The sequence below is a fragment of the Xenopus tropicalis genome, chromosome 6, assembly GCF_000004195.4.
Source record: "Xenopus tropicalis strain Nigerian chromosome 6, UCB_Xtro_10.0, whole genome shotgun sequence".
In the NCBI taxonomy this organism is placed as follows: domain Eukaryota; kingdom Metazoa; phylum Chordata; class Amphibia; order Anura; family Pipidae; genus Xenopus; species Xenopus tropicalis.
The window spans coordinates 6,738,238-6,759,400 of record NC_030682.2 but is presented as its reverse complement, the minus strand read 5'-3'; the positions used below and the strand labels follow the sequence as shown (position 1 = coordinate 6,759,400).

Sequence of the window (21,163 nt, the reverse complement as noted above, 5' to 3'; positions counted from 1 at the left end):
AAAAGAGCTTACACTCTACAGGGAGTAACATATAAAGCAATCAATAACCGATACAAGAGGGGAAGAGAGCCCTGCCCAAAAGAGCTTACACTCTACAAGGAGTAACATATAAAGCAATCAGTAACCGATACAGGAGGGGAAGAGAGCCCTGCCCAAAAGAGCTTACACTCTACAGGGAGTAACATATAAAGCAATCAATAACCGATACAAGAGGGGAAGGGAGCCCTGCCCAAAAGAGCTTACACTCTACAAGGAGTAACATATAAAGCAATCAGTAACCGATACAAGAGGGGAAGGGAGCCCTGCCCAAAAGAGCTTACACTCTACAAGGAGTAACATATGAAGCAATCAATAACCGATACAGGAGGGGAAGAGAGCCCTGCCCAAAAGAGCTTACACTCTACAAGGAGTAACATATAAAGCAATCAGTAACCGATACAGGAGGGGAAGGGAGCCCTGCCCAAAAGAGCTTACAATCTACAAGGAGTAACATATAAAGCAATCAATAACCGATACAGGAGGGGAAGGGAGCCCTGCCCAAAAGAGCTTTCACTCTACAAGGAGTAACATATAAAGCAATCAGTAACCGATACAGGAGGGGAAGAGAGCCCTGCCCAAAAGAGCTTACACTCTACAAGGAGTAACATATAAAGCAATCAGTAACCGATACAAGAGGGGAAGAGAGCCCTGCCCAAAAGAGCTTACAATCTACAAGGAGTAACATATAAAGCAATCAGTAACCGATACAGGAGGGGAAGGGAGCCCTGCCCAAAAGAGCTTACACTCTACAAGGAGTAACATATAAAGCAATCAGTAACCGATACAAGAGGTGAAGAGAGCCCTGCCCAAAAGAGCTTACAATCTACAAGGAGTAACATATAAAGCAATCAATAACCGATACAAGAGGTGAAGAGAGCCCTGCCCAAAAGAGCTTACACTCTACAAGGAGTAACATATAAAGCAATCAATAACCGATACAAGAGGGGAAGGGAGCCCTGCCCAAAAGAGCTTACACTCTACAAGGAGTAACATATAAAGCAATCAGTAACCGATACAGGAGGGGAAGAGAGCCCTGCCCAAAAGAGCTTACAGTCTCTGGAATTGTGGGAAACTGCTGCATTCTGGGTAAAAAAAAAAAAAACTTACACTTGTGGCCCTAAAGGGTTAACTGTGTAGCATTACTTAGTAACTTTGGCCTAGAATGTAGCTCTAAACCCGGGCTGATAAGGGCCATATCATGTGGGGGAGGGGATGCCCGGCTGATAAGGGCCATACCATGTGGGGGAGGGGATGCCTGGCTGATAAGGGCCATACCATGTGGGGGAGGGGATGCCTGGCTGATAAGGGCCATACCATGTGGGGGAGGGGAAGCCCATATAGGGGTGACATAACATATTTATGACATAAACTCACACACATGTATCCCCCAAGAACCCATACCTGCTATACCAGCGGTACCAAAAACTAGATATAGGTTTTTATTGGCCTGTCACACAAGTCCAAACAGGACTGGCTTTGGGTACTCAGTTTGTCATTATGAATATCTATATTATTGGTCCAGTCCATACACTCAGGATTTATAAAGACACTGGGGGCCATTTATAAATACATGGGCAGTAACCTATGGCAACCAATCAAATTGTTGCATTCATTGATCTACATGCAACTGGTTGAAAAAAGGCAATGACTGACTGGTTGCTATGGGTTACTGCCCATGGGCAAATTTGCCCAGTGTTACTAAATGAGCCGCACTGTGTCCTGCTAATGGCGACACCCCTTGCATATATTTGTGCTCCGTTAGTAAGGCTGCCCCCAAATTACCCTAGCAACCAGGCTTTGGTTTGAATGAGACACTAGGATATGAATAATAAAGGGTCTAAATAGAAAGGTGAGTAATAAAAAGTAACAGTAACAATAAAACTGGAGCCTCACAGAGCAATAGGGTTTGGCTGCCGGGGTCAGTGACCCCCATTTGAAAGCTGCAAAGAGGCAGAAGAGGAAGGGAAAATATTTAAAACTACAACAAACAAAAAAGACCAGTTGAGAAGAAGCTACGAACTAAACCTTCTATAACATACTATATATAACATACCCCTATAAAAGCACAGTTAAACCCAACAATGAAATATTAGATTTAGTTTACAGTCTTTAATCCCGAGCTTGTGTAGCAATCCCTGTGCACGAGTGCATGTATGGCCAACGAGGGGTTAATAATACCTGTTTGCCACCTGGGTCACTAGGGACGTTGCTTTGGATACAGCCCCGCGGTGGCACTGACTAATTACAAACTGCATCTCTCCTCGTTATAGAATGGCCTATTCCTGGCAACTTTGCAGTTGGTCTTCATTATTTATTTTCTATCGATTTTCACACTGTTCGCCTTCCACTTCTACATTTTTTCCTTTAAATGGGGGTCACTGACCCACGACTGCTCTCTGCGCTTACAAATGTATAAATATTGTTCATTTCTATTGCTTATCTTACTATTCAGCCCCTCTCCTATTTAGCCTAGGGGACTAAAGGGGTCGCCCCGCTCTCCTACCCAATATGGATCTTTTGCTTAGGTGGAACACACTCTGACTGTTTCATAATGTTGATTTATTCTGCATATGATACATTATTATACAGGGTTTGGTGGGTAGTTGGGACATACCTGGGCTGCTCAGGGGAGGGGGCTGTTGGGGGCGTGGCCAGGGCAGTTCAGGAACATAACTGAAGGTAAAGGACAAAAAGGGGTTGTGCTTCAGGGACTCCCTGGGTTGGGCAGTTGGGCAGTGGGACAGATTTGCAGTGTCTTGGCCTGTGTATGGGACCCCCCTACTGAATATTATTTCATAAAATGCCCAAATACCTATAGGGCAGGTCAGAAAATCCTCTATGGGCCTCCAAGTTTGCAAAGGTCTGCAGGTCCCTGGGGCCATATGACTGAATCAGCCCAACTGGGCCCAGCAAATCAAAGGCGAAGGTTCGGCGAAACGCGTCATTTTATTGAATGCTTGTATTATCTTCTTAATATAGATTCGTAGTGCGTTACATGATTCGTATGAATCCGAAAAAGCCCAGGGGCCACTGTGACGCCAGTTGAAAGACTCAGCTAAGGCAGCAGCAGCCCGCAAGTTACCAGGGGCAGAAAAAAAGCCACTTTTGGCTAATTCAAGAGCTGAAGTTCCAAATCTGGAATCAGACTTTCGTCTCTTTTTGTGCACAGAGCGCTATTGTGCTCTCATAGTGACGCGGACTCCCCTCAGCCAACTCCGACGGAATGAATGCAGAGGGGCGGCATCGACTAGGCCACCTCAGGGTGGCGCTGAGCCCCGAAACGCCCCTGATAAAACCAGGGATAAGTGGTTCCTTTGCAGAAAACAGATTTTGGTAGCAGAAGGGTTAAGGAGCTGCAGGAAGCTGGCAGTTGGCCGCAAAGCTAAAAATACGACTGCCGCTTCCCCTTCTGATTCTGAGTGTCGACAAAAGGCAGGGTTGGGCTCCACTGCGCAGGTCAGGGGAACTTTCTAGAACACCACCTTGGTAAACAAGCAGGCTATATAAGGGCCAGAAACCCTGGGAGAGCGACGAGGGAATGGAACCGGCACAGAGCGCTGCACTCTCTCCGTCCCGCTGCGAGGGGAAAACACCGCTGCTTCAGTCTTTGCCTCAATCTCAGCTTTTAAATCTGTTTCAAATATTATCATCTGCGTAAGTTTGATTTTATTTCCTACAATATACGCGTGGGCTGCGTCCGGGCACGGGGAGTTGTGCTTCATAACTATTGCTGTTTTAGTTACTTGTTGTTTAATGTGTGGCGTATGCGGCCCAGTAATAACCCATAATCCCTCTGTAGCCACCAGATATAAACACATCACGTCCATGGTGGAGGAAAAGGGGCCAGAAATCATTTGTGCAAGGGGCCCGGAGAGGTTAATTTACGTCCCTATATGGATATATATAGCAATAGTGTTCTCTAAACTTACGAGAATATTACGGTTGGCATAAAATCCGAATTCTGCAAAAATGCCTTGAATTTGGCCCAATCCCTAACCGAATCCTAAGCAGTAGTTCTGTGGGAATATCATTGTGTACGGTGGTTTTGATTGGTTGCCGCTGCTCTTAAGGCTGTGACACACAAAGAGGAGGAGCTTAGTCGCCCCGCTATTAATCTCTAGCGGCAACGACTAGAATGCTTTCCTGCAGGCAAGACTGTAAATCGCCGTTAGGAAAGCATAAGTGTCTCTTCGGCTTTTTGAAGTTGCCCAAAGTTTCCTCTGACTTCGGAAAGACGAAGAGCCACTGTTTTCCAACCAGCATTTGACATTGTCTCCGGTAGGAAAGCTTTCGCCAGAGATTAGTCGCCACCTCGAGAGATTAATCACAGTGCGACCAATCTCCTTGTGCACCATCGGCACAACTTTCAAGGGGTTTCTTTGGTACAATCAGGGTGAAGTGTAAATTTATACTTCCAACCAGACGTTGGCATGTTCCTACTCTCACACAAAGCTTTAGGCTCATTGTTCCATTCCGAGAGGGAGCTGTAAGGTGGGTTTGGCTGGAATCTGGCTTTGCTGATGTTGTGTGATACATGCAAGGTGCCAGCAGTTCAGTAACAGATCTAGAACAACAGCTATTAATAAACAGCAATAATAACTGGTTTCAGCCGGGACCCTATGGGAACAGAAATCTCCAGCCCCAAGCCTTCGTTCAGCAATTGGATACTGACGCTTTTAGTTTTGTGCTTTTCCCAAATTTGGACACACTTTTCAAACGACGACAAAGGCAAATAGTTCTTTTCTCTGTGGATCGCCAGCTGCCACCCTTCCAAACCACCAATTTCAGTAGCCACTTACATCTCCTCCCTGTACCAGGCAATCCCTTAGTGGCCGCCATATTGGATATCCAGTTTAGGACTCCCATTTTTCCGGCTTGAGACGGCACAGCTGAAAGTCTCGTCCATGTTCAGCTTAATGCTACGAATTCCCACAATTTAATTTTTTTCTTAGGCATAAATGGAATTTGATGAAAATCTTTTACAACCAATGTTAAATTCTGGATGAAACTGGGTCGCTGCTTAAAGCTACAGTTAGAAAGTGAATTTGTCCTGCAATCTGCCGGTGTGGTAATTGCACTGTAACGGAACGACTGAAAGAATAAATCACTTCCTCTGCCATTTCCGCTGTTCGTTATTTTATTGGTGTTTCCGCAGAAGATATATTTTATAGGCAGATTCCAGCTGTATGTGGATTTCAAGGTGCTCGTTCATCAGGATCACTGATTGGAAACTGAACAATATTTCCTTTATTATAAGTCGTGTATTTGCAGGAAATGTATCCTTTTCAGGTGCACCCTCCCTATTCAGAGGCCACACTGACCCAAAGCTGAAATTCTACAATACTTTTTGCAAGATAAGGGTATGACTAAGCTCGTGCACTTCATGTTTATCTGCTGATATTATGTAGTGTTGAATGCTACAAGCACAGAGCATCCTTTGTTTAGAAGCCTATGCCTGTTGGTGATAGAAGCGCTGTATGTATGAACTCAATATCCGTAGCTCCGGGGTCTGGCTGGGGAAACCTTTGGTGTTAAAACCATAGAGTTGAAGATTAGTCTCCGTCTGGCTCATTGCCCAGAATACCCAGAGCAGACTCAAGTGGCCAAAAGGTAAGGTTTTCTTACCATTCTATCTGTTATGGAGGGGTAAACTCAGAGGGGCGGGAATGACAAATTACAGCTACGTTAGGATAATTTTGAGAAAAGTGTTGACGAGTGGCTGTCGAGTCGAGTCGTTGCTCTAAACAGGGCAGCTGTGCGTTTCCCCAGGTAGTGAGACGAAGACAGGACTACGACTGTCCTTGACATGCTACAGTAAAGACATATCTACTCTCACAGGCTTGAAGACTAGAAATGGCAAAGTGCCAGCCCCAAAAATGTGGAAAATTTCTGAGGTAATGCCTGCGTCCATTATGCAATATAAACAGAAAGATGAATTGCCGGGGCCTCATATTAACCAACCAGAAGCTTTTCTAGAACAGCTGTTCATAAAGTCATTCATCAACAATCCTCTCCGGGAAAATGCTCTCCTGTTGGGCAGAGGAAACCATGGATGGAAAGATCTCAGTTTTGCCGCCGTCATCCTATCGCACCACGCTGTATCCACTAAAGTATCCTGAGGGGCAGGAAGAAGAGGGAAAGCCATGGGAGACCCTTTCCTACCTTTAGCCTCGTCGACTATTGTCCATTCAGTCTCTCTTGGCCAAACTGATACATGAAGAGAAGTGTCCCAAGTGACATCTGACTGGGGCTACTTCTAAAACTGATCAGTTAATGTGGAATAGCCTATAGACACCGATGTGTGTAAGCAATTGTAGGGTTTTAATGGCCCATATAGTAACCTGATCGTTCCAAATATCCCACCATGTAGGTGGATAAATCAAGTAAATCCCAGCTCATTTACCTGTCTGGCAAATGAACAGATCTTGGACTAATCCCGAGTTCATCAGAACCAAACCTGAACCCCTTTAAAGTCATTTCTATCAAATTGGAATATGCAGGGTTCTGATATGGCCACATTTGTTTGTGGAGGATTCGGTATTCGGACAAATCCAAATGATATTTGGGTGCCCGGCAGGGACTTTTGAAGCACAAGACGAGAAGAGCACATTGTATTATTGAGACAATTATTCACCGGGAATAAGGTGCCAAATATTCATTTTGAACCAGAAGTTGTGGCTTTAGTATGAGCAGGAACTCTCAGGCCCCTGACCCGTGATTTAGCTCCTCCCCTGCTCACATGTCCAAGTGGGGATCTGGTGGAGAAGGGGCTTGATATTATAATGGTATACATGGTATACATCATCCAATGTTGCACCACTGGGAAAGCCTGTAGTAGCCTGCTCCACTGTAGGGAATCCAGCCTCCGATGGACCAAGAGATGAAGAAGAGAGAGACAGCACGGGGTGGCTAAAGCTGGCCACACACGCACCAATGACATCGTACAGTATTCGGTGCGTGTATGGCAGCTCGATGAGGCGACAGATATCACAAAAGGCTGCAGATATTGGTCGACTCTTCGATCGGTTAAAAGATTTTGATGGCGCCCGAGCAAACTACATTCAGGGCTGAATCGGCAGAAGGAGGTGGAATTTCTATTGTTTCTCCCTTCGATTCGACCCTGAACGTCAGTGGAGGGTGGGAACGATCTTTCGTGCGACCAGTGGTGGAAAGTTGCTAAGTGTATTGCCACCTTATGTCTTTGGATCTTCCCCTGGCCTTGTTTTTCTGCTATTGTCACCTGTCTTAGCAGCTTGCAGTCTATTATCACTGGTCCTGCAGTTAAAAAAAAATAAAAAATAACATCAATATCAGTAAAAACATCACTGTCCTCCCCACTCTGCCCGGCTTCCTTGCATAGGTCAAAGCAACACTCAAGTTCTTTCTTTCTTGGTAGGATTCCACACAAACCCATTGCCGAGACTCTCTCTTGAGCAAAGGTCTTTATTGATGACACCTTGAAGCCCTGAGGTGCCTCACCCTAAAGCTTTATGGGAGCTACTAGAATGTCTGAAGAGGACTGGTTGCATACACTTAGCTATGCCCAACAGGTAAGGTTGCCTCAGAGCTATTAGACCATAGATATTTTGTTACTGTCCAAGCGGTGCCTGGGGTTCCCAGGTATCTGTAGCTACTTCCAAACAATCATCTGTGAGTTTAGTAGGGGTGTCAGCCTCCATGGTATAGAACTCCCCAAACCCCAACCGGACTTTGGTTCCCTCTCTAATTTGCTCATATCCATCCAGCAGGGACTGAAGGCCCACTTATAAAGTTGTAAAGGAGGTTAAAAAACAGACGTCCATTGGTTTAATCCTTTCACCCAAGGGAAACCTACGTGACTTCTAAGCAAAAGGCAGACAGCAGTAAGACAAAATGAGTGAGTGGAGGCTTAATAGATGGATAATGCCACCCTTTACAGTTAACTTACAGTGTCAGAGTGGGGCAAGGGGAGCCCGATTGCGTTCCCTGCACTACGACAGCCGAAATTCTAATTAAAAAATCTGTATTTCTTTTAAAGTTACCAGGAGCCGTTTTTGCCACCCTTGGTAACTTGCCTGACGCAAATTTCCCATCTCACATCATGGTTGGAGTGCCCCCAGACCCCTGATATTGCCATATGCTGGACTCTGCCTCTCCTGCCAGTGTAACATGGATTTTACCACTAGTGGGACCCCTATAACGGATTGGGTCGCCACCTTTTCTGTAATGTAATATCGGCCCTTGTGTGGGGGACTAGGAGATGCTGTCACATGGGCACAGGGCAATGGGCAGACTGGGCGGGGCAATGGGAAGACTGGGCGGGGCAATGGGCAGACTGGGTGGGAAAATGGGCAGACTGGGTGGGGCAATGGGCAGTCTGGGTGGGGAAATGGGCAGACTGGGCGGGGCAATGGGAAGACTGGGTGGGGAAATGGGCAGACTGGGTGGGGCAATGGGAAGACTGGGTGGGGAAATGGGCAGACAGGGCGGGGAAATGGGCAGACTGGGCGGGGAAATGGGCAGACTGGGTGGGAAAATGGGCAGACTGGGTGGGGCAATGGGCAGTCTGGGTGGGGAAATGGGCAGACTGGGCGGGGCAATGGGAAGACTGGGTGGGGAAATGGGCAGACTGAGTGGGGCAATGGGAAGACTGGGTGGGGAAATGGGCAGACTGGGCGGGGAAATGGGCAGACTGGGCGGGGAAATGGGCAGACTGGGTGGGGCAATGGATGGGGCATAGGTGGGACTTTCCTTATAAAGGGGAATCCGGCAGCAGAGAAGGTCAGGGACTTTGCTATCTGGCTGTCATGACTCCACCCCCAGTGACATCATAACTACACCTGTTTACATCATGACATGCTCCATTGTGGACCCGCCACCTCCCCCTGCCTGTAAAATTATTATTAAAAGGAGGCAACCCTAAACATGGCCTGGACTGGCAATCTGTGGTTTAGGCAAATGCCAGAGGGACTGCTGGAAAATGCCATAGACAGTCACTATTTATTGGGCTGGGGGGGGGCTGTTTGGGATTCTGGGTACTGGGAATGCAGGGTTTATTTTGACTCCCAGTCCAGACTTGCCCTAAACTCTGCTTCCCCCTCTCAGGAGATCCCTCCATGCCAAGATGGCCGACCGAGTGCAACATGGCCTCACAGTGGCTGCCAATGCCTCTCAGTGCCCCTCCAGGAAGCAGAAGGAAACAAGTCCCTAAAGGTCCCCATACACGGGCCAATTGTAGCTGCCAATATGGATCCCTTGGACCGATTCGGCAGCTTATCGGCCCGTGTATGGGCAGCAATGAGGGGCCTGGCCGACCGACATCTGGCCATCTAGCCACATTATCAGGTGCAGGCACATGTAGCTGATATACGCATGAAAACGTGAGACTTTGCATTCTCACGCGTTTTCATGCGTATATCGGCTACATGTGCCTGCAACCGAGCGTATTCCATTCATTCGGGTGCAGGCACAAGTAGCAGGCGTAGGGCTGAATTTTCACCAAGCGTTTTTCCGCTTGCCGAAAATATCAGCCCTACGCCTCGTGTGGCATGAGCCTTAGAATTTAATCAAAACAAGTTTATTACACCTGCAAGTGGACAGTCAAGCAGTAAGGGAGATTTGCCGCCGCTATAGTAATTAGTTGGGCCTGTGTATAAAAGCACATATTGTGGGCAGAGAGATCTCTATTCAGCCTTATGAGCCCCGTAGCCCCATGGACACCTGTCTCGTTAGTGTGTTAATCAAATTAGCCGACTCCAATCTGCAGCTGGTTCCACCTGTGAGCATTGGGTGCTCTCCCTCAGGCTGTGAGCATTGGGTGCTCTCCCTCAGGCTGTGAGCATTGGGTGCTCTCCCTCAGGCTGTGAGCATTGGGTGCTCTCCCTCAGGCGGGGGGGGGGACACAGCACAGGATCATTCCTGCCCCAGGGCTAATACACAGCTCTCTGTTTATGAATTTGAAATTGTGAATTTGTCCCGATACTGAGATGTCCCGGACACTCCCCGTGCAGGTACTGTCATTGCTTGGGTTGGGGACCCCCAGTAGTGTGTATATTTATACTTTGTACTGATTCTTATGTGATTGGGGGGGTGCTGATTATATGTCTATAGGCCAAGTGCAACCTTCATTTTATCTCTTTGTTTCCGACTGCTCGTGTATTAAATCAGATGCAAGGCTGGGGGGGTGGGGGTCATAGAGAATTCGAATTCCGACACTGGCTAAACATCAACTGTGTCGAGAGTCGCAATTCACCCAGTCCCAAAGTTAAAATACTCTACAGTTTTGGGAATGCAAAGTGTCCCAAAGCGAATGAATAGGAGCATTAGGGAACGACTTCTCTTGCATATAAAATGCAGGTTTGTAGGAGGCCTAATTAGGGCAAAGTCACATGGAGCTACTTAGTAGCAGCTACTAAACGCCAGAAAATCTCCACAGACAATACTGAGAATTGCCTCTGCTAAAACACATGTAGAGACAGTTATCAGTAAACAATCAGCATTGTCTATTGACAAGTAGCTGCTACTTGTAGCTCCGTGTGTCTTCACCTGGGGAATAGGAACCTTGTGCAAGTTGCGTCCCAATCCTTCTTCTAATCCCTGCTCTCATGTTGCCATTCTCCATGGCACACAGGCCCAGACTGGGAGCTTGGGGGCATAACGACCATGTTTAGTGCCAAACAGAACCCCTGTAGTCTGCCAGTTTACACATAAGCAACCATAGTCCTTATTGGTCACCCCATAGGAACCTTTTTTTATGCTTGTGTTGCTCCCCAACTTTTTTTTTATATTTATACATTGCTCAAAAAGCTTGTAGACCCCTGGTCTGGCATTTTCCAACAACCACAGATTGCCAGCCCGGGCCTGGTGGCACATACATGTAGCTCTGTCTATTATATGGTTAATAAGCACAAACCGCATCCTCCTAGTATATAAAGAAATGGCAAACCAGGTATAAAGTTGTAGTCATCCTATTCTAGTTCTAGACATATAATGGTCGCAGACAGAGACAGGGTATCAGCCCTCGAAATGCATGTAAATAAAGGTTGGGCCCAAAATACCAGCACTGACCCAAATAAACCTAGTTATTTCCATCTGCCCATAGGAGCATTCACCCCTGCCGCACCCTTTATTCCCACTTCCACCAGGCAACCCACTCCTTCAGTTTTATTTTGGTTAAACAGTGGTTAAAGGTGAAGTTCTCCCTTTGCTTTTGGTAAGCGTCTTTTCAATTGGCCTTTATTTTTTCGTTTTGGTTTGTCATTCTATTCTGATTCTCTCCAGCTTGTCACCGACCCCAGCAAACAAGAATAATATAGCCAGGCATCTGTGTTATTTTAATGCTTATTTGTTGCTTATCTATCTGCGTCTTATTAATAGATCATTTAGTGTGAACTATCCCTTTAATATACAAAATGCTTCCCTTCCAAAGCCGACGCTCCTCCTCGCATCACTTGTTTCTCTGCCCTAATCCCTTGTCTCTTGCTGCCTGGCCCCCGGATATACCCCTGCTAATGGGCTGCGGTTCCCTTGGGCTGGTACAGAAGCCCAAAACACAATGTACAACATTTCAAGCCTAGTTCTTTAGTAAAGCTTTAGTTATCCTTTAAAATGGAACTGGTGGCAACTCTAAAAGAGCAGTGGGGCTCATTTATCATCACAGGGCAAATTTGCACCTGGGCAGTTACCCATAGCAACCAATCAGCCAGCCAGCATCAGGTAAAACACATCCAATCGGTTACCATGGGATACTGCCCAGGGGCAAATGTTTCCAGTGCTGATAAATAAAACCTCACATCTGCCTTTTATCCCCTCACTTCCTGTTCCAGTCAGAGCTGCATTATTTCTGGTCATGTGATCTCTGAGGGAGCACCCAGCCCATCACAAAATGGCTGCTAAAGGCCAATACAGATATATACCTCCCAATTTGGTAATATTTAACAGGGCACTTATTGTGATATCAATTCTCCGTTGTTTACGTATTTGTTCTGAAGGTATAGTTTCCCTTTAATAGATATTAATAAATTATATATATATTATCTGTTTATATATTTTCGGGGATATTAGTTGGCCGTGGTAGTGAATATTTAACACAGGCGACATTTGTCTCTGTGTCTTTGCCTTCATAGTTTTCTACAGAGCGTCTCTATTACAGCTATTTAACCTGTGTCTTTAGTTGGCCATACACAGTGAGATTTGCTCATTTAGCAACATCTGGCCAATATTTGGCTACATACCAGCCGGGGAGGCCTGTCCGAGGGCCCCATTGTTAGGGCCTAACACAGATTGGGCCCCCAAGCTCCTTAATATTGAGATATTAGCATAGCTTTTATGATCAAATATATCTAGAAACTGTTTTGCTTAAAATAATGAATAAATGATTATTATCCAATAAGATTAAGACACATAAGTTGCTATTGTTGTGGACTCAAATAAATCCTGAGGATATCTATTCCTGTACAAATTAAGTGTATAGGCAAGTGTATAGGCAAGTGTATAGGCAAGTGTATAGGCAAGTGAATAGGCAAGTGAATAGGCAAGGGTCTGCAGACCAGAAGAGTCACACTGACAGAACAGGTTCAGTAGCAAAAACTTCTTCTGTTTATTGTTTCAAAGCAGGGGGGTTTATACTCAAGGAGGGGGGTTAGTTTGCAGAGCTAAGCATAAAAAAAAATCAATTTGGGGGGGCCCTTTAGGTTGTATGTGGTTAGCCTTCTTCGAGTCTTTTGCAGCGGGGTGTCAGCACTCGGAGAGGTGCGTTCTTTGTTACTAAGCAGTTGTGGCAGCCATAGCAACATGTTCGTAACTGCAAGAATTGGGTCACGGGTGCAAGATGTAGGTCATAGTCATCTAAGCAAAAATAGGTGTCTGAGCAAAATGTCTGAGCAAGGAAAGGGTAGGTTGGGACAGTAAAACAGACTTTTTACAAAGCAACAGTTAGCCTACGTAAGCAATATATAGAGTATATACTATGTATCCTTCACACTATAGGATGAGAGATAATAAAAGACAATGCAGCTAGGGGAGATCTCTGCTTCTTTATTCTGTGCTTCTGAAGCTTCCTTCTCTGATGGAATAATTGCAATAATTGCTGAGGCCCTGCTGGAATTATTTTGGGAGGTGCTAGGACCCAACAGCATAGGCAGATAGGGGCACAGTCTTAAGGACCCGCATCGGCAGCTGAAACCTAGCCGTGTATGGCCACCTTAAGTGTGTAATGACTATACCGACCAATGAAAAGTTTGTTACTGTAACTAACATGTGATCATTAGCTAAGATCTAGAAATGTAGTGTATAAATACCATGTTCTTTAGGAGCCTACATACTGGCTGGGCCATGTAGGGTTAATGTGATTGTTTGGCTCCTGGTCCGACAACCTCTGCCTTTCAACCTCATACTGTGTGACCAGGGGTGGGGAAAATGCACCCCAACCTACTGCACATCAGGGGTACACCATAACCCCAAGAGTTACAAGTAGGTTCAGCAGCTCTGGTCTCCTCCAAGGTGGTGGAGCTGATAAATATAGAGCAGGGGTAAGGGTACTAGGGTTGCTCCATTTCTATCTTTCCTTTATCTATTGTAATGGGCCAATAAAATGCCAGCTAGGACTAACTAGGACTAACTGCCAGCCCAGAGCAAGGTGTCCAACTGCCTGTAAATGGGACCCTTAGGGCTCCCTTGTCTCTGAAACAGTAGACGGAGACTTTCTTTATTTTGTAATTAATTTTGCTGTGTTAATGGACCCTCCTAGATGCACCTGACCTACAGTGACCTGGCAGTTTACTTTTCAGAGGAAGAATGGAAGGATCTGGAAGGCTGGCAGAAGGAGATGTACAAAGAAGTCATGAAAGACAACTACGAGAATCTGCGATCTCTTGGTAAGAGACTGATGAGTGTGCCAATTCAGTTATATAGCCTCCAGTCTTGGGTGGGAGGAGTCTATGGTGGGAGGAGTTAGTATCAAGGGTGTGGCCTATTGGATAATTGCAAAATAAAATGGATCATTCCAAGTTAAAATGAGAGTGCTATTTTACAGCAAGCTGCAGTTATACTATTTTATTTAATTTCCCCCCCAAGCTCTTCTCATTTTTTAACTTACCGTATATACTCGAGTATAAGCCAAGTTTTTCAGCACCAATAATGTGCTGAAACTTGCGGTGTAACTTGCTGGCATTCATATTCGTTGCACACCCCACCCCCCCACCCCTTCCCCAACAATCATTGCACAGGGAACCCAGCTCCCTCTCTCATAGGCATTTTGTCACTTTGCGCCTCTTGTGTTTTCAATAAAGTATTTGGTGGAAAAAAAAGGTTTCCCTTTGCTTTGCTGTAGAACGGGCGCCCTCTGGTGGCAGCTGCTGAGCATTACAAGGTTTTTGCTGTAAACCTGCGCCATGTGGCCTTGACAAAACTTGACAGAATGTGAAGAGCCGTGACCAGGGTTGGACTGGGGGGTGAAGGGCCCACCGGGGTTTCTGCCCCAGGGGCCCTGCAGGTGCCCCCGCCGGCCATGTCCCCTAATTCCCTCCTCCCCACCCCCTTGCAGGGCCTCCCCTGACCCCCCTTGAAGGTCCCCACCCCGACGTCCTCCCCTGAATGCGCTTAATTAAACGCGCCGGGGCAGGAGCGGTCGAGCAGGGGGAGCGCAGGTAAGGGTCGGGTCTGGGCCGTCGGGGGCCCACCGGGATTTTTCCCGGTATCCCGGCGGCCCAGTCCGACCCTGGCTGTGACGGGTCCTGGTGCGCAGGTAACGGGGAGTCAGTGTGAAATGGAATTGGGAAAAGGCCGGGGCGCTGCCAGTCCGGGCGGTGCTGCATTCGCTGCCTTATAACAAAGTTGGCACAGGGGGGATAAACATGGGGTGCTAGTGGGGTTACCGGTAGGTATGGGGCAGGAATAGTCCCTATTCATAACTTAAAAATAAGGCTCAAAGGCACCTAATGTACAAGACTCTGGCACATACTGACGCCTTCTCTCATTGTAAGTAATTGACTTTACAAAGTACTCATCTAATCCAGTTGACTAAAATGACCACTAATAGATATATTATGGCCTGGATAAATGCAAACCTTCATAGGGACACTTTGCCCAAAGCATGATAAGTACTTAGTATGGCAGCTTCCTTAGCTTTTCCAAACTTGCTTTTGTCTGCTGCTGTTGCATTTTTCTTTCTTTTTTCTTTTCTTTTTTTTATCAGCAGTGCTGTAACTGTTCAAGGCAAGGGGGGGGGGGGGCTAAGGGTCCTCCATCCACCTTTCCCTAATCTGCAGCTGCCAGCATGATATATTTATGAAGAGTTCACAGGGGGTCACGCTAGGCTCATACTCGAGTCAGTAAGTTTTTCCAGTTATTTAGGTAAAATTAGGTACCTGGGCTTATATTCGGATCGGCTTATACTCGAGTATATACGGTACCTGTTCTGACAGTAAGTAAAATCCAGTCTCTCCCTGATATTTAAGCAGGTGCAGAGCAGATATGTCAACCTGTATTTGTCGAAAGCCTCCCTGATATAAGTCCCTGTTCCATTGAAATGCATAGAATTGTCACCCAAAATCCCAAGTATCACCCAAAGCCAGGGCCGCCATCAGAAATCATAGGGCCCCCCCACAACAAAATTTTCTGGGCCCTCCTCCCACAATGGCCCCTCCCATCAGTACAAAGGACACAGACATAAAAAGTATCAGGGCACCCCTAACGCTATGCAGGCCAGGGCCCTCCATTGCCCCCATACACAGTCCCCCCCCCCCCCCCCGAAGATGGTCTTCTTTGGCTTTTTCTTTGGCTTTGGTGGTGGCAGCTCCAGTGACCCTTTTATAAGGCTGCGCCCTGTGCGTACTGATGTCACGCATAGGCACGGGGAGCAACCAATTGGATTAGCCGCTGACCACCAATGAAATTTAAGATGCCCAATGTTAAGTTGGACTGGGCCTGTATTTGATTAAGGGGGGCCCCAGCTAACCAGAAAAGTTTGCTGTAAAATAGCACTCTCTTAAGGGTGGAAATTCTCCAGGCCCGGGGCGACTGTCCCCCCTGTGCCACCCAACCTAGATTTGTGCCCCCCAACCTAGAATTGAACTGATACGGTGGTATCTGCTCACATCTATCATGCCCATCTTCATTCTGTACACCCCCTGTAGTGCTCTATCAGGGGATGGTGGCCCTGCCCAAAGCAATGAGCACTACAGGGGGTGTACAGAATGGAGATGGGCATGATAGATGTGAGCAGATACCCCCGTATCAGTTCAAATCTAGGTTGATATTTATGATCTAGTTCTACTTCTCTGTATTTCCTACCATGGTGCTGCGCTCTCCCGATACCAGGCAGGGGGTGGGTAATGGGAACAGCAATGTGATGGTTCAATGTGGCTATACCTACCTCGCCCAGGACTGGTTGTAGAGACCAAGCAACTCAGCAGCAGGAAACTGAACTCACTCGGGGGTAGAGTGCAAAGTAGCCAATAATCTAAGCAACATTAACTTACCCTTTCTTGGGCACCTGGGAAAAGAAATGCCCCTGTATGGTCTATAAGGTATCTGCTGTCGGAGTCCATGTAGGAGCACTGGTCACAGACCCTTATGTTACTGTCCCATTGTATTGCCTTCCAGGAATTCAGGTTCCTAAACCAGACGTGTTCCTGAAGTTCCGACGAGGAAAGAAAGAGGTCGGGGAAGCCATCCCATGTAGTAAGTGACTTGCTCAGTAAATACTACTTCTGGGCTCCCTTCCCTCCTGCCCTAGTTCAGAGCTGTGTAATAGAGTTGGAAGCTGCCATGTTTGCTCCAAGGAAGATAGAAAGTTTGCATTGGAATTTGGTCTTGTTCATGTGAAACATATACACTTCCAGCTTTGCACATAGACCCATAGAATTTACCCCAGAATTTACCCACTATGCAGAGGACCTGACAGTTCACAGCTCACAATAAACAATAGATCTGAGCAGAGAAGCCTCACCAGCTGCTTCCTACAACAGTAATTTATGCATCTGGTTAAGCTTCTGTCAATCCAGACAGAATAGCAAAAGTTATGGTAATAGCAGTGTGAAACTGCAAATATCATGAAAACTAAAAAGGGGGGGAAAATGTTTTTTGAATTAAAACTCTTGTCCATAACTATATTATGACCTTTATTTTAGATACCGGATCAACCAAAGAGAAACAAATTGAACCTAAACTACAGCCAATCATTTTGCAGCAGCAGGACCTTATTACTGACTCTAAGGAAGGAACTCCTGAAGGCAAATCTCCACAATGTCTAAAGTGCGGGAACCTGGAGGACTGCAACTGTTACATATTCAAATGCAACGCAAAGAGACCATACAGCTGTATAGACTGCGGCAAGTCCTACAGAAAACACTCGTTGCTGATTGTGCATCAAAAGAGCCACTTCAAAGGCCAAGCCTACAAGTGCGAGTGTTGCGAGAAGAGTTTCATTAAGCCGTCCCACTTACAGAGACATGTGAAGACCCATCGGGAGTACAAGTGTCCGGAGTGTGAGGAATGTTTCAGGAATATAAGTCTGTTTTATAAACATGTCAAATTACAGCACAAAGGGAGGGGGTACAAGTGCCACACGTGTCTGGAGGTCTTCCCGTTGCGATCAGATATCATGAAGCACCAAGAATCCCACAAGACAGTCCATCAGTGTGGACAATGTAAGGCAGTCTACACAAGACTTGGTTCTTTTAAGAAACACATGAGCACACATCTTCCTCAAATAGCAACCAGTCAAAGTACCTCTAATTCAGAAAATGGAGAAATTCAGAAGTTCCTTCAAATAACGACCAGTCATAGTATGCCCAGCTCAGAGAATGGAAAGACTCAGGAGTTCCCACAAACAACCACCAGTCAGAGTACCTTCAGCTCAGTGAATGAAAACACTCAGACAGTCCCTCAAACAACCACCAATCATGGTAAGTACTCAGAGCATGGAAACACTCAGACGTTCCCTCAAACAACCACTAGTCATGGTACCTTCAGGTCAGAGAATAGAAAAAATCGGAAGTTCCCTCAAACAACAGTCAATCATGGTAGCTTCAGCTCAGAGAATGGAAACACGCAGACGTTCCCTCAAACAACCATTAGTCATGGTACCTTCAGGTCAGAGAATAGAAAAAATCGTAAGTGCCCTAAAACAGCAGTCAGTCATGGTGGCTTCAGCTCCGATAATGGAAACATTCAGACGTTCCCTCAAACAACCACCATTCATGGTGGCTTCAGCCCTGAGAATGGTAACACTCAGACATTCCCTCAAACAACCACCAGTCATGGTACCTTCAGGTCAGAGAATAGAAAAAAACGGAAGTTCCCTCAAACAGCAGTCAGTCATGGTGGCTTCAGCTCCGATAATGGAAACTTTCAGACGTTCCCTCAAGCAACCACCATTCATGGTGGCTTCAGTCCTGAGAATGGTAACACTCAGACGTTCCCTCAAACAGCAGTCAGTCATGGCACCCTTAGCTCAGAGAGTGGAAACACTCAGACGTTCCCTCAAACAACCACCAGTCATGGCACCTTCAGCTCAAAGAATACAAAGAAGTTCCTTCATCAGGAAGAAAGGGACCAGAACAAAATGGACAGAAGTGGTCATCCTCTCATTTCTGATCATGCACATGAGCTTAAACAAAATAAGCCAATCAAAAAAGAAACTGTAAAGCGGAAAGTGGACAGATTTTCCTCTGACCGGCCATTTGTGGACTTTCAAACAAAAGCCAAGACTCATAGACAAGCCAATGTTTCTGAGGACCTACTGCAGAGACTGCAGTCCCAACGGCCAAAGACAACAAAGAACACTAAGCACCAGGTGACCCAAAATACAACGATGAACTTGATTGCCCCACACAAAGTAGAGCTCATACCCCAGCCAACAGCCCCTACCTCAAATAACAAATCATTGACGTCACAATCTTCCACCTATCTCGAAAAGGCAGAAGAAGACTTATTCACCTGCAAAAAGTGCAAAAAGCGTTACAGGCACCGCACGTCGTTACTCCGGCACAAGAAGTCTCACACGCAGAGGTATACGTGCCACGCGTGTGGGGAGACCTTCCCTAAACTGGTACTCGTGTATCTTCATAGGATGGTGCACACTGGGAAAAAACGCCACGCGTGCCGGTTCTGCCAGAAACGATTTAGCGTCAGGTCCCTCCTTCTCCTCCATCGGAAGACTCATAAGATTTGGGAACCCGATCTGCTGCTCAACATCGGCCAGGGAAATCTGCTTGAAATCCAGCAAAGAGCTATGGAACATGAGGTCCACGTGGATTTAAAAGAAAACCGTTTCTTAATGGAACATTCCTATCACTGCACACCCGCCTCAGGTTCCGGCTGTAGGGCCACGGGCCCCAGACCCGCCCTGCAAGAGGCGCGCAAGTGTAGGGACTACGTAAAAAAGATTCGTTACAGGAATTACGAACCAAGAGACAGTAATTAAAGGGATGTAGAGAGTGCTATTCTAAGATAATTTGCAATTGGTCTTCATTTTTTAATAGTTGTAGTTTTTTTTTAGTTATTTCACTTTTTTTCTTCAGCAGTTATCTGGTTGCCAGGGTCCAAATTACCTTAGCAACCAGGCAGTGGTTTGAACGAGAGACTGGTATATGAATAGGAGAGGGACTGAACAGAGAGGTAAGGAATAAAAAAAGTAACAATAAAACTGTAACCTCGAGGAGCAATAGTTTTTTGGCTGCCGGGTCAGCGACCCCCATTTAAAAGTTGGAAAGTGTTAGTAGAGGGAGACGATATGAAATAAATGAAGACCAATTGAACAGTTGCTAGGAATAGGACATTCTATAACATGCTAAAGGTGAAACACCCCTTTAAAAGCACTCATTCATTTCAACCGTTCCCCCCCCCTCCCCCCTCAAGTTCATACGGGAATATTTTTATATGTTTGTAAAGTTTCAGTGTTACAGGACTTGGCAAATAAATAGTATTTCACAGATTTTAGTCTTTCTTTTTTTTACCAAATCATTTAGGTTGAGGAGACTGCCTCATGCAGTTATAAGCAAACAAACGGAATTCTGGGAATGAATTCCAAACTCCTGAAAACCTAAACCTAGCGCCTGTCTTGGTGCCACCACCTAACTGATAACCTAGAACAGTTGGTTGCTAGGGCATTTAGGGATGCACTGAACCCACTTTTTTGGGCCGAACCCACCCTGACGGATTCTGTCGAATCCTGATCCGAATCCTAATTAGCATATGCTAATCCTAATAACCATAAGGGGTTAAACACGCGTACAGCTTGTGGCGGAAATTTTTCCCCCCCGACCATTAAACCCTTTACGAAAGCTAATTAGCATATGCTAATTTATGCTGATTGGGATTCAGATTCGGTTCGGCCGGGAATGTGGGTTCGGCCGAAACTGAATCCTTCAAAAAAACTTGGATTTGCCCGAATCCCAAACCGAATCCAGGATTCGGTGAATCCCTAAGGGAAATGTCCAGCTCCGTAATGCTGCTGAGCTGAGTGAGCCAGTTGGTTGCACCAATTGTAATAGAAAAATGGGAAAACTGATGCAAAATCGGTAACTTCCGTATCAATTGTGATGCTCCACCCCTTCTCCTTTGCACAGGAAGTCAGTAAGAGAGCAGCCCACTGGGCATGCCTGGTTTCCATGGGAGCAGGAGAAGGAAAACTAAACCCCCATACAATGTAGGTCTCTATAAAAGAATAGTTTGCATATGTAAGCTTATGGTAAATTAGCCCTTCTGTTTACCACAAACCACACCTTGTTTTACCCAGGATGCAACAGTATCTTTCAGGGGTGAACCCTCGCTTGATATGGAGGCCAGGGAGATACAGTATGTGTTGTACCTCTCAAGAAATGGGCGCCAGTGGTTCTTAACGTTGAAACCATGAACTGTTTATTTACACAGCCACTTAGGGGTAATTACAGCACAGAATAGGTAGGTAGTAGCATCTCACAGGCAGTACTTACACCGAATGGTCACAATGACTCTACCCACAGGGCACAATGGGTTAACTTCCAGCTTTCAGGTATATGCTTCCAGTGGAACCTGGGTGATCACTATGTAACCCTAGGTCTGTACACTGTTACTTACTCTGGGCAGTATTATACCCGGGATTATAATCCCTCTACAATCCCTTGTCGGAGCCAGAAGCTGCTCACTAGCTAGCCCTAACTGT

General features: G+C 46.1%; 1 protein-coding gene across 5 annotated transcripts; it reads left to right on the top strand.

The window, feature by feature from the left end:
• The first annotated feature begins 3,449 nt into the window (after positions 1 to 3,449).
• On the top strand, positions 3,450 to 19,954 carry LOC100496042 (zinc finger protein 816). Of its 5 annotated transcripts, none has more exons than XM_004919933.4 (5): positions 3,464 to 3,693; positions 7,436 to 7,589; positions 13,766 to 13,892; positions 16,621 to 16,698; positions 17,148 to 19,954. In XM_004919933.4, exons 2-5 carry the CDS (start codon positions 7,530 to 7,532, stop codon positions 19,442 to 19,444), a joined length of 2,562 nt encoding a protein of 853 aa, XP_004919990.2. In that variant the 5' UTR covers positions 3,464 to 3,693; positions 7,436 to 7,529; the 3' UTR covers positions 19,445 to 19,954. The 5 variants fall into 5 exon arrangements, with proteins under 5 accessions (XP_031760214.1, XP_004919990.2, XP_004919992.2 ...); XM_004919935.4 differs by having other exon boundaries at positions 3,467 to 3,693; positions 13,806 to 13,892; XM_031904354.1 differs by lacking the exon at positions 16,621 to 16,698 and having other exon boundaries at positions 3,450 to 3,693.
• The last annotated feature ends 1,209 nt before the right edge of the window (positions 19,955 to 21,163 follow it).